This window comes from Leuciscus leuciscus (assembly GCF_965113295.1).
Source record: "Leuciscus leuciscus genome assembly, chromosome: 21".
NCBI classification, from domain to species: domain Eukaryota; kingdom Metazoa; phylum Chordata; class Actinopteri; order Cypriniformes; family Leuciscidae; genus Leuciscus; species Leuciscus leuciscus.
The window spans coordinates 35,518,596-35,531,533 of NC_138745.1; the positions used below are offsets into that span (position 1 = coordinate 35,518,596).

At 38.2% G+C, this 12,938-nt stretch overlaps 1 protein-coding gene across 1 annotated transcript; it reads right to left on the reverse strand.

Annotated features, from left to right (window-relative positions):
- Positions 1-4,192: 4,192 nt before the first annotated feature.
- LOC309485180 (pancreatic secretory granule membrane major glycoprotein GP2-like) lies at positions 4,193-12,498 on the reverse strand. Its single transcript, XM_082151884.1, has 13 exons — positions 12,076-12,498; positions 11,149-11,541; positions 11,004-11,075; positions 10,386-10,778; positions 9,872-10,273; positions 9,744-9,776; positions 7,744-7,848; positions 7,455-7,639; positions 6,909-7,072; positions 5,287-5,532; positions 4,979-5,141; positions 4,642-4,744; positions 4,193-4,536 (listed from the first exon to the last, which is right to left on the reverse strand). Exons 1-13 carry the CDS (start codon positions 12,335-12,337, stop codon positions 4,433-4,435), a joined length of 2,625 nt encoding a protein of 874 aa, XP_082008010.1. The 5' UTR covers positions 12,338-12,498; the 3' UTR covers positions 4,193-4,432.
- Between the last annotated feature and the right edge of the window lie 440 nt (positions 12,499-12,938).

Below are 12,938 nucleotides of genomic sequence, written 5' to 3' on the forward strand. Positions count from 1 at the left end.
GGTTATATGGCGCGCGCGATATCCGCATTTCAAGATCGCAGAGCTTGATGTAATTGTAATAAGATAAATACAGACGTTACAGATCTCTCATGAAAAGGCAACAGTAGGTTAACGTTAGCTACATGATGATAACTGTAAACCATCCGAATAAAGTACCGTATCCAGACATAATATTTTAAACTAACCATTCGGAAACGTCCTGCTGGAGCCGCTGAGTTGCAACTTCTTCATCCGTTGCTTCTCCATCTGGATCAGATTCTGGGTCAAACTGAAATGCTTGAACGACAGCGTGTCTTCGTGCCATTGCAATATATCCAACATAAACAAACATGCATGGTACCGTTGCGCAAGATGGTCAAGGCCACACCCACCCTCCACCTTGCGCCGCCTTTCTCCTCCTCTTAAATTTAAAGCTACAGACACCAAACGGCCCGTCTGAAGGAAGCTCATTCTGGGACTGGCTTGTAGTGGCTATAATTCTGCACCGAGGCAGAATTTTTGGAAAGAGATTTCAGATACAGTACTAAGGACCACTAAGGACTATATTAAAGCCTACAAAAAGTAGCATGTCATGGGACCTTTAAGTTAGGAGTCCTTTTGTTTGTTGTTTTGGTCCTGCTCCCTCCTGGGGCTCGTACCATGACGGTAGTTAAACAAAATCAGGGTTACGGGATTAGTTTTGAGTTGAAAAAAACAAACCAATCCAAGCCAAACCAGCCTTTATTACAACGACCATCAACTTTCTCTGTTAACCCAGGCTTTAATCCTGAGTTTGTGGAGTGTGTACTGTAGTGGATTTTTCCCTAAACCTAACTATCTGGGTCTCGTCTACAAATCGACGTCCCCATTCAATAATAGTCACCTAACTAACTTGTTCCCCTAAACTAGCTTCCTTCCTAAACTAGCTTCCTGCGCAGGAATAAATCGACAAACAGACCTGCAAATGTCCTTTACATGCTTTAATCACGGCCAGGAGATCTTCCCGAGCAGTTCTCAGGGAATCTCTCCCAAGAAGCAAAGCCGGAGGATCTCAGACAAACTCCATTGAGAATCCCACCGTAAAACACAGATACAAGTTTTATAGAATCGAGAAAACAAATAAGACTAACATGTCACCTTCAATGATTGGTTCAATTGGTTCAAAAGCCCAACCTTTTTTCCTCTGTCACTGGCACAAGCAAACTCTGATTTTGTGATTACTTATCACAAGGTTTTGAGAACTAGTCATCTGTCTAGTTTCACTTCCCCTTTCTGTTATTTATACACACATACACTCAAAGTCACAAGTTTTCCCCAAAGAAACATTCCAAACATTTGGAAACATTAAAAGATAAGGAATGCTGTTCCTGCAAGAAAAACAAATGTTATTTGAATAATTAAAGTTGATTAATTAAAATCTATCACAGTACACATTAAAGTGTGACATCAGTAGCGAACAAACAGTCACAAGCCTTGAAACATGCGATTCACTTCTCACGAGAGAGTCAGTGCGATTCAATTTTCTCTTCTCCCAAAGATTAAGACATTGAAGAATATGAATTATATACTGTAAATGCATTTACATAGCAAGAAGAAAATATCTTGCTATATCAGTGCAAGTGAAAGTTATCAAGTAGATAATATATATATATAGGTATACAGAGATTTGAACATGTAAGCTCACATGTAGTCATTTATAAAGCTCTATGTATTGATTATGAACGCATATTTGTATACATCTGTACACACATTTAAACTAAATGCTTAATAATAATTGTTTAAATAAAATTGCTCATGCGAAATGGATTAAACATGTAATAATTACATAAATAATATTAAATAATTTAAATAATTCATTGCTAAAAGCCAGAAGATTTTGTCTTAAAGTCTGTGAAACGGTGGAAGTGACTTTATTGCGTCAGGCATGTGTCACTTTGCTCACAGCTGACTGGTCCAATGTTAGGTTGACGTCTCTTACACAGAACATAACCTTCTCTAAAACAGGTTAGCTGTGGAGTGGAAGTTACTATTGCGATGAACACCGCTAAAAGCCAAGCCACTTTCATGGAGCCTAAAACCCAGAGTCGGCACAAACTAAACTGACCTTAAGTAGCTTGGTATAGGCGCCTGAAATATACATTTATTGTTTATTTTTATTAAATAAAGAACAACTTAAGTTCATTATCTGGTAGTGTGTTACTGGTGATGGAGACAAGAAGTTCCTCTCCTCTCTCCAAATTCTGTTCCCACTGACCCGGTTTCCCATAATCTAAAGAGGGCTAGTACGTGACACTATTCAGAAATATTCTAGCCGTTTCTTCTTTTTCCTTTTTTCAATCCTCTAATTGAAATGGTTAAAGCTAAACACGATTTCTTTGGAATATTGTTTCAGTTAAGTTAAATGTACAGTGGGTACGGAAAGTATTCAGACCCCCTTACATTTTTCACTCTTTGTTATATTGCAGCCATTTGCTAAAATCATTTAAGTTCTTTTTTTTCCTCATTATTGTACACACAGCACCCCATATTGACAGAAAAACAAAGAATTGTTGACATTTTTGCACATTTATAAAATAAAAAAAACTGAAATATCACATGGTCCTAAGTATTCAGACCCTTTGCTGTGACACTCATATATTTAACTCAGGTGCTGTCCATTTCTTCTGATCATCCTTGAGATGGTTCTACACCTTCATTTGAGTCCAGCTGTGTTTGATTATACTGATTGGACTTGATTAGGAAAGCCACACACCTGTCTATATAAGACCTTACAGCTCACAGTGCATGTCAGAGCAAATGAGAATCATGAGGTCAAAGGAACTGCCTGAAGAGCTCAGAGACAGAATTGTGGCAAGGCACAGATCTGGCCAAGGTTACAAAAACAATTCTGCTGCACTTAAGGTTCCTAAGAGCACAGTGACCTCCATAATCCTTAAATGGAAGACGTTTGGGACGACCAGAACCCTTCCTAGAGCTGGCCGTCCGGCCAAACTGAGCTATCGGGGGAGAAGAGCCTTGGTGAGAGAGGTAAAGAAGAACCCAAAGATCACTGTGGCTGAGCTCCAGAAATGCAGTCGGGAGATGGGAGAAAGTTGTAGTAAGTCAACCATCACTGCAGCCATCCACCAGTCGGGGTTTTATGGCAGAGTGGCCCGACGGAAGCCTCTCCTCAGTGCAAGACACATGAAAGCACACCTGAAGGACTCCAAGATGGTGATAAATAAGATTCTCTGGTCTGATGAGACCAAGATAGAACTTTTTGGCCTTAATTCTAAACGGTATGTGTGGAGAAAACCAGGGACTGCTCATCACCTGTCCAATACAGTCTCAACAGTGAAGCATGGTGGTGGCAGCATCATGCTGTGGGGGTGTTTTTCAGCTGCAGGGACAGGACGACTGGTTGCAATCGAGGGAAAGATGAATGCGGCCAAGTACAGGGATATCCTGGACGAAAACCTTCTCCAGAGTGCTCTGGACCTCAGACTGGGCCGAAGGTTCACCTTCCAACTCCGTGACTGTTCTTGAATGGCCCAGCCAGAGCCCTGACTTAAACCCAATTGAGCATCTCTGGAGAGACCTGAAAATGGCTGTCCACCAACGTTTACCATCCAACCTGACAGAACTGGAGAGGATCTGCAAGGAGGAATGGCAGAGGATACCCAAATCCAGGTGTGAAAAACTTGTTGCATCTTTCCCAAAAAGACTCATGGCTGTGTTAGATCAAAAGGGTGCTTCTACTAAATACTGAGCAAAGGGTCTGAATACTTAGGACCATGTGTTAGTTCAGTTTTTCTTTTTTAATAAATGTGCAAAAATGTCAACAATTCTGTGTTTTTCTGTCAATATGAGGTGCTATGTGTACAATAATGAGGAAAAAAAATGAACTTAAATGATTTTAGCAAATGGCTGCAATATAACAGAGTGAAAAATTTAAGGGGGTCTGAATACTTTCCGTACCCACTGTATTATTATTTTATTTTTTCTAAATCAAACCTCTGTTACTAAAACTTTCCATCCAGTTTGGTCCAGTTACACAATTCAGTTTGCTATTATCAACAATGAAAGGGAGGTTATTGATGCATTCATGTATTCATCTTGTTCATGAACCAGATCATCTTTCTATTACTGAAAGCCTGTTATAGAAATAATTCCTTGAGCTGCAACATAAACGTATTCATTTTTTTAAACAAAAGAACTGAAAAGGAAGCAGGAAACAGAAATGATCCTTTTAATGCTTTTGAATAAACATGAATCTGATTGTCTTTGTTACCGTAGTAAAAGATGTAGTATATAACAATTCATGTAAATTATTAAATAATGATTATTTTTTTATTCTAGGCAAAGACTACATGAGATAAGAAAAAAATTAGAAACCCAAAACCAGTATAACATCAATGTTACATTCATTAAAATGGGATTAGACAAAATGCATGTAAAAAGTTGTGGTACTAAACTAAAAGTGTGTCAGGACACTCATCAGAGGAACAAGTATCAGCATCAGAGAACCACACAGACAAGAAGCCTCAGATACCTTCACTTGTTCTGGGACCCACTTATCTGTGAACAGGGGATATAATGAAATGCAGTGAAATATAATGTATTCATGACGGAAATAATCAGAAACCTTTATTTACAAATGATTACAATAAATGAAATGTTCACCTGTGTTCCCTTCAGACAACACCAGAGGACCCATGGATATGGAAGCACTGTCATGGAAGTCCAGAGACCTGCCCTCTCTCCGCCGGTGTCCAGAGGCACAGTCCTAATAGAGAAAAGAGCAAAATCCAGCTGTGTGAATCCCTGTTATATATATGTAATCACAGTTCATCACCATTGTTTTTGTGAAAGGAGTGTTAAGCAGTGGACAGTGGAGCACATCATGAATCCATCTTTCAAACCGTGTTTTTGACTTGCCCATTTATATTTAAATTGATCAGTTACATTTAATATCAGCGTGAATAATTCAGTCCCATTATGAGAAGTTTTGTAAACTCACCATTGAGCAGCGATTGCTTGACAGAAGGCAAAGGTGAACAGCACAGTGCAGGTAAAGCCTAGTGGAGTTTGCAGTGAAGATAAACATCCTGAAGGAGAAACGGCTGGATGTCGAGACGCCGTTCTGCAGCAGCTCCACTGTGTCGTCATTTGGATTGGGACACCTGAGAATATCAATAATGACAATCAACAAATCAAGTTCTCTTCTTTCTTTCCACTGATTAAAAGAGGAATCATGTGCTTCAGTCTTGAAATCCTGTGAGATAAAGTATCTCAGGCAATCCTATACAAATAAAATCCCTGCTTTACTCTGAAAGGATGAGATCCCAGCGGAGGCTGTAATCAGGATCATTCACAGGTGTAGCCCAACACGTGTCCATCACCAGGGCAAACTGGCGGCTGTCGACCCCCTCAACACGAACTTCCACATGCATCTCCTGGTCGAGCTCTGCATCCACACGACCAGTGAAGGGCCGGGTAAACTCATCATCCTGATATGGAATCATCCGGACCTGATATCTGCCTTCACCAGAGGGAAGAGTCTTGTGCACAATACTGTCGAATTGTTCCCCAAAAAAAAAAAAAGGTACAATAAAGTAACATCATGTACATTTTTGTATTCGCCTCAACTCAATTTAGAAATGTAAACATTTCAAGAGCATAGCATACAAACACATATGTATATATATATATATATATATATATATATATATATATGTATATATTAGGGTTGTCAATCGATTACAATTTTTGATCGCGATTAATCGCATGATTGCCATGAGTTAACTCGCGATTAATCGCAATTAATCGCACATTTTTTATTTGTTCTAAATGTACCTTAAATTAATACTTTTCAAGTTTGTAATACTCTAATCAACATGGGCATGGATAAATATGGATGCTTTATGCAAATGTATGTTTATTATTGAAACCATAACATAGAGCATGAAGACAAGACATGTTTCAAAGGTCATAGATGTTTTTCAAAGAACTTGTTCATGTCTATTAGACATGTAGAAAGAACAAAGAAATACCAGGTTCCCATTACTTCTCTTTCTTTGCACTGAGCAGTTTACTAACACAAACATATTTAGATTTTTGCATGACAGGGCAGCTCTTCTGAAAATGCTAAATGTACATTTATTATTTATTATTACATTAGTTTGTCTCTCTCTGTGCCCATTTTGATGAAGCTAAATTCTCAATAAAACTGTTTTCATTGGTATATTTTACTGTTTTTGTTGTCAAACAACGGAATGAATATGAAATAGTGACTGAAACGCGACCCATTAAGACATAACCAGCTCTCCCTTCCAAAATGTTAATCTGCACAAAAATCCTGATAATCGAGCCGTCGTCTGATGAAATCAAATACACATAAGATAAAGACAATATCTGTGCTGTGATTTCGGCTATGTAAAATTAGAGAAGCAACATAATATCTGTGTTTAACTGAATTAAAGCGCTGCTCCTCTCTGCCGCACGAGATGCAGAGAGAGAGAGAGAGAGAGAGAGAGAGAGAGAGAGAGAGAGAGAGAGGTGCGCCCGCGTGCTGGGAGAGCTGTACCGGCGGTACCGGTAGATTCTCAGAAACGAAGTAAGGTTTGGGCGCTTTTTTGAAGAAAAAATAAATAAATAAAAAATCGCTAAAGGGGTCTGCAATGTCGCCAAGTTGGCAACACTGTGTATCTCCATTTCTCCAACTAGGGGTTGGGCCACGGGTCAAACAGAAAATACGTGCTGCGTTAATCGTGCATTAAAAAAATTAGTGCCGTTAATATGATTTTGCGTTAACGCGTTATTAACGCGCTAACTTTGACAGCACTAATATATATATATATATATATATATATATATTCTTAGAGTATATTTGCATTTGTTTACAAATTTTTATACTGTACAATAGCTTTTCCTGTGTAAAAGATTCCCACCTCTCCAGTGGGTTGATTTCCACATTCATGGAAAGTGTTTGTGATTGAGGATAAACACAGCTGAAAGAAAGCTTCAGGATTTTCTCTCTGCTGATGAGGCTGTCACCTTCTGACCTCGGTGTCCCCAGAATAAAGTTATCATAGATGAAGTGGGTGCTGTTAGCCTGTGGACAACAAATGTAAAATGTAGTAATTTAGCCTAAAATGAATTCAAGGTATTGCAACAGCAGAAACTAAGCCAAAATTTCCCTCAGTCAAGAGAAATATTGGTGGGTTACATATTAATGGTGGAGAATGTGGGCAAATGTTCCAAACTCTTTCATAGCAGGGTGTTGTGCATCTTTCCCCACTGAATCTCTCTTTAGGGAGGTCTGTTTGGGCCCTTCCCTTGGTTTGTTACAGATTCTTCAGTGTCCTTACAAGCCTCCATACACACTTCTCAAAGTCTCATAGAGATTCCCCAAGTGGTCAAACTCTGTTGGTTCCATCAGGCAATACAAATAATTGGATGGTGTATTTGAATAAATTATACATAGTTAAACCTACCACAAGATTTGTACCACAGATGTGTTCATCATTATCAAAATGGAATTCCACTCTGCCATTCCGGACCGTTCCTTTGCAGCTGGGATCATTGAGGTGTAAGACATCAGCTGGAAAACCAGCCTCAAAGAGCTGACAGCGAGACACAGACATGGAGCCAGAGCTGCTTTCACAGGTTTCTGAGAAATCTGAGAGAGAAAACAGCCAAAAGATGGTCAGAATTATTAATAATAATAATAACAATAACTAATTAATTACAGATTTTTTTTTTTTGTTGTAGAATGAGTTTCACCAAAAGAATCTGGACTGGTCTGGTTCTCGTAACATAAACATCCATAGACGCCGTTTTTCTCTCCACACCATTCATTCTCTGTGCAGTTGAGTTGGGCACAGGAGTCTAAATGAGGAAAACATAGAATGAACAAAACAAAGCAAAAAAGCAGGGGCCATCAACCAAATATTCTGTATTATGTACAAATATGGCCAGTAAACCCTCTCGACGTTGGTTTATTCCATAAAAATATCAATGAAAGAGTAAAGAATGCCAATTCATGTTTATAAATGAGCAGAAAACATGTATGCTAATATGATTTTGCAAGACTGTTTCTTTCTCATCTTTATTAAATGAATTCAGTAATTATTTTACTACACTCTTGTGTAAAAGTGTGATGAACTGGGTGGAAAAATTAAGAATTACTTTGTGTAATAAAAATACATGTCAAAAAAGTATACACTACTGTTCAAAAGTATGTTTTAAGGTAGGATTTTCTTTAATTTGAAGTTATTCAGCAAGGATGCATTAAATTTATCAAAAGCAACAGTAAAGAGTCATGTAACAAAATATTTATGTTTCAAATAAATGCTGTTTTTCTATACATTAAAGAATCCTAAAAAAAAAAAAAAAAAATCACGGTTTCCACAAAAAAAATTAAAGGCACAATATGTAAGTTTCACCACTAGAGGTCACTTATTTAAAACAATAACAAAGGCGTAGCTTGATGACGCTGGGAATGAGCGTGGAATCATGGGACTTGTTGTCTTCACCTCCTCAGCTGATGGAAACCAATCCGATAATGTTCATTGATGAGCTAATGTATTAAAGTTTTATTAACATTACTGTGGTATGATGCAGGGCGAGCCAAGAGCCTGGGACATTTTACGTTGCCGTTTTTAGTATGCTTATATGCCGCAGTCAGCCGCTGCCACTCCTTTTGTTGTGTTGCTTATGTTTATTACGATTAAAGTTGCGTTTAACATCCGCCTCCTTCCCTAAACTTGTACTTGATCATCTCATTCTAAAGACATAGTCACAAGTGTTGCTGAATTACTACTCATACAGCTCACTTTATTTGACGATTTAAAATTGTGGGGTAACACAGCGCTGTTTTACTTGGTCAAAACAATCATACTAAAAATACATTTGAGTGTGTTGAAAGTTGTTATATTGTTACTGTGTTGACTTTGGTGGCTGGTATGAGAAACATGTTGCACATTGCAGTAAGCTAGATCGATATTACATATTTCGTGTACACGGACACATTTATCTGGGGGGGTTTTTTCGTGATGGTCAGCACGATTCCGTAGCATTAAGAGCGACTACGGTAGTGAGTAGTATGAAAGGCTGAATATCCGGTTGGTCGGGGTGGTGGATGGGTCAAACAACACAGGACTTTCACCCAGGAGACCGGGGATCATGTCAAGTTTCCTAAACCCAACCATCCCGTTCTTTTTTTCCTAAACCCAACCGTCCCATTGTTCTTTTACTAAACCCAACCATCCCGTTCTTTTTTTCCTAAACCCAACCGTCCCATTGTTCTTTTACTAAACCCAACCATCCCGTTCTTCTTTTACTAAACCCAACCATCCCGTTCTTCTTTTCCTAAACCCAACCGTCCCGTTGTTGTCCCGAGTATCATGGAAACGTAAGCCCACCCACAACCTTTTCCTTAACTTAAGTGTTCATTTCACGGATATCTTCCGTGGGCCCATAATTTTATTTTATTTTTCTTACGTGCAACCTATTGGAAAGCCAGATGAGTAAGTAGTTGAGTTAGTAAAATAATGAAATGATAGTTTTTAAGTAGAAAAAAATATTTACGTAAAGAGATATAGTAAAATAAAAAGTGCTTTTCTTTTTACTATTTTTTCATCAGATAAATGCTGCCTTGGTGAGCATAAGAGACTACTTCCAAAAGAAAGCATTTAAAAAGAAATCCGACTAATATTTCCTTTTATACAGTAGTGTACACAAGGACTCTCTTAGCATATTAGGGAAACAGTACAGTACTTTACCAGTGGATGATGTCTCATTAAGGCCTCTGACATCTGATATGAGAAAGATTTATGTTAATGTCACCCATTTCCAAAATGAATTGCAAAAAGTTAATGAACAAAGCCTATACATGGCTGAATTTATTTACCTGCACAGTAAGCTCCGCAAAACATTGGCTTGACAAACTCATAAACGTAGTAATTTCCTGGACAGGCTTTGACTCTTATAGGGTGGGATGTGTAAGTACAGCAGCCACTCCATGAGGAGACACAGACCTGACGGGTGACCACTCCATCTTCCAGCTGTGGGTGAGGGCCGCTGAGCGACAGTGGGTAAGGAGTGCCACACATGTACTGATTTACACATGATTCTGGCATCTGAGTATTTTCACCATTGTAGAACATCCTGTACCAGCCATTCCACTCCACATTATAATCACACATACCATAGTAGTAATAGTTATTATAGAAAGGGTTGTCTGTGGCTCTCCAAGGCTGATCCAGACTGGTATAGTTGAGGCAGGGGTCGACACTTAGGGTGCTAAAAGATACTATTACAAAAAATTTAAAGATTTAATGAATTTATGATGTATTCATATTTAAAAGGTCTGTCATTTGAAAGCCAACAACAGAATTCATAATCAGGTCAAATAATGAATGTACCTGCACAATATACAGGATCTGGGATTGAAAGAGTTGGTCTGGTGAATTTGTAGACATAGTAATTTCCAGGACAAGCTTTGACTTGGATTGAGTCGGATCTGTAGCGACTGCACTGATCATTATGGGAGCCGTAAATTTCACGAGTAACAACTCCATCTTCTAGCCGAGGATGAGAGTCACCAAGCCAAAGAGAACTATAACCTCCACATGACATGTAAAAAAAACACCACTCAGGCATCTTAGCACTTGATCCATCAATGAAGAGTCGATACCAGCCATCCCATTCTACACGAGTGTCATCATGATCAGATATGTATCCATAACTAGACCAGTAATTGTGTGTGCTTCTCCAGTAGTTGTCGAGTATGTTGTAGTTATTACACGGGTCATAATCTGTTAGCGAGAGATGATGAGACCAAAACAAACAAGTTAAATCTCAATAAGGATCTTCATCAATTTAAATCTGAACTGGTCAAACAGTACATTTCACAAATAATTTATACACAACATGACTGTATAATAATGATGCAATTTAAACAACAATGCAGAACAATCATTGCAAAAACCAAAACAACAAATTACAGATCTTGTTCATATGCATCATTCGTAACAACTTACTCAAGGTGATGCTGGATCCAGTGAATATATCTGGACTTACAGTGGACACTGCCTGTGAAGTAGTGTTGACATCTAAAAAGAAGGAAATTCAAGACATGACTGAAATCATGGTTCTAAAGACTGTTAAAAGTGGAAAAAACAGTACCTGTGCAGTATCCTGAACACCACAATGCTGGATTCACAAGTTCATAGACATAGTAATTGTCTGGACACGCTTTCACTCTGATGGGTTTAGACTTGTATTCACAGCAGCTTCCCCAATAATAACCACTACCACAGACCTCCCTGGTCACCACTCCATCCTCTATCTGAGGGTGAGTATCATTGAGCCACAGATTGACTTCTGTGTTACAGGTGTATGAACTAACACAGGTCTCTGACATCCGGATATCCATTCCATAGTAGAAAAGCCGGTACCAGCCATTCCAGGAGAAACGTTCATCACAAATGTAATCTCCACTTTCATTGTTGGCTCTCCAGGGACGATCCAGAGACTCATAGTTGTAGCAGGGATCACTGCTGATGCTTTGGAAAGCAACTGTCATGGAGTTTGCAAAAGTATTAATTGTATATATATATACTAACTTGGAATTATATTCTAGCAATTATATTCTAACAAGTAGTGTACTTTCAAGCTCAAAGTGAGGCAAGTCTACAGTACTGACAGCAGCCTACAGAACAAGGCAGAGCAACAGGGGCTACATATAAAAAATATATGAAAATAAGCTTTATTCTGAGACAAAAACTTGACTGCAGATAGGCACAAGAGGACTCTAGAGTAATATTATGATACGTTCATATACAGTATACATATTAATTATTGAACAAATGGCATAACGTGTAATTTGAGGAATTGTGTAACAAAGAGATCTAGGTGCTATTGATCTGTAACATAACCTACTATACAGAATAGATAATGGACTGCACACCACTGATTATAACTAGTTAAAACATGATTATTTTCATAAAACAAAAAAATTATGTTAAATTATCTAATATATAGAGCATTTACTCATTATAGTGAAATAAAAAATCATAACAAAAATCCCAGAGACAAGGGTTAAAATTGTACCTGCACAGTACATAGGCTGGGGGGATGATATGATGGGTTTGACCAATTCATAGACGTAATAATCTCCTGGACAGGCTTTGACTCGGATGGATGTGGAATTGTAGGCGCCGCACTGATTGGAATACCCTCCCCACCACCACCATCCATTAGTTCCCACGACTTCACGGGTCACCACTCCATCCTCAAGTATTGGATGAGAACCGTTGAGATACAGTCCAGTGTAACCACCACATCTCACATAACTCACACACCACTCAGACATCTGGGCACTTTCTCCATTCAGATACAGCCGATACCAGCCACTCCATTCAACAAGAGTGTCATCATATCCAGAGTACTGATATGGGCTTTGCCGTATGTCTCTCCAATATTCATCAAGAGTGTTATAATCATAGCATGGATCAGTTGTAGGTTCTGAGAGAATAAAGACAAAAGACTCATTCACTCATTCACTGAGGTGTCAAACACAAGAGTAAACATCTAACATCTGTGTCTGTCTGAAAGAGAAGATATTGGGATGGTAAACTGAAAATGGATTATTAGATAAACTGACTAAACCTACAAGTGTATCCTTTATATCCCTCTCTCACTAATTAAAAAAGAGATGCCACCTTGATCAAAATTGAGTGTTAAGGAACTGTATATTTGTTTTCACCCACTTGAATAACAATGTTGAACTTAGTGTTGGAACTTTGATTCTGTGAGATTCAAATATTTAAATACGATTATTTTCCCATTGAAACAAAATATATAAAAGTGGAACAACATTCAAGATCATCCTCAGATAATTAAAGATTGTCATTACATCTGTATGAAAAATTTAAAATAAAACTTAAAATAAACAAATGAATATATAACAGTAC

Excerpts from the sequence above, each read along its gene's own strand:
- LOC309485180 (XM_082151884.1), bottom strand. The coding sequence starts at position 12,337 with ATGTCTGAGTGGTGTGTGAGTTATGTGAGATGTGGTGGTTACACTGGA. Across the intron at positions 11,076-11,148 it reads GTGTTCAGGATACTGCACAG|ATGTCAACACTACTTCACAG; the intron begins GTACTGTTTTTT and ends CCTTCTTTTTAG. Across the intron at positions 10,274-10,385 it reads AGATCCTGTATATTGTGCAG|TATCTTTTAGCACCCTAAGT; the intron begins GTACATTCATTA and ends TTTTTGTAATAG.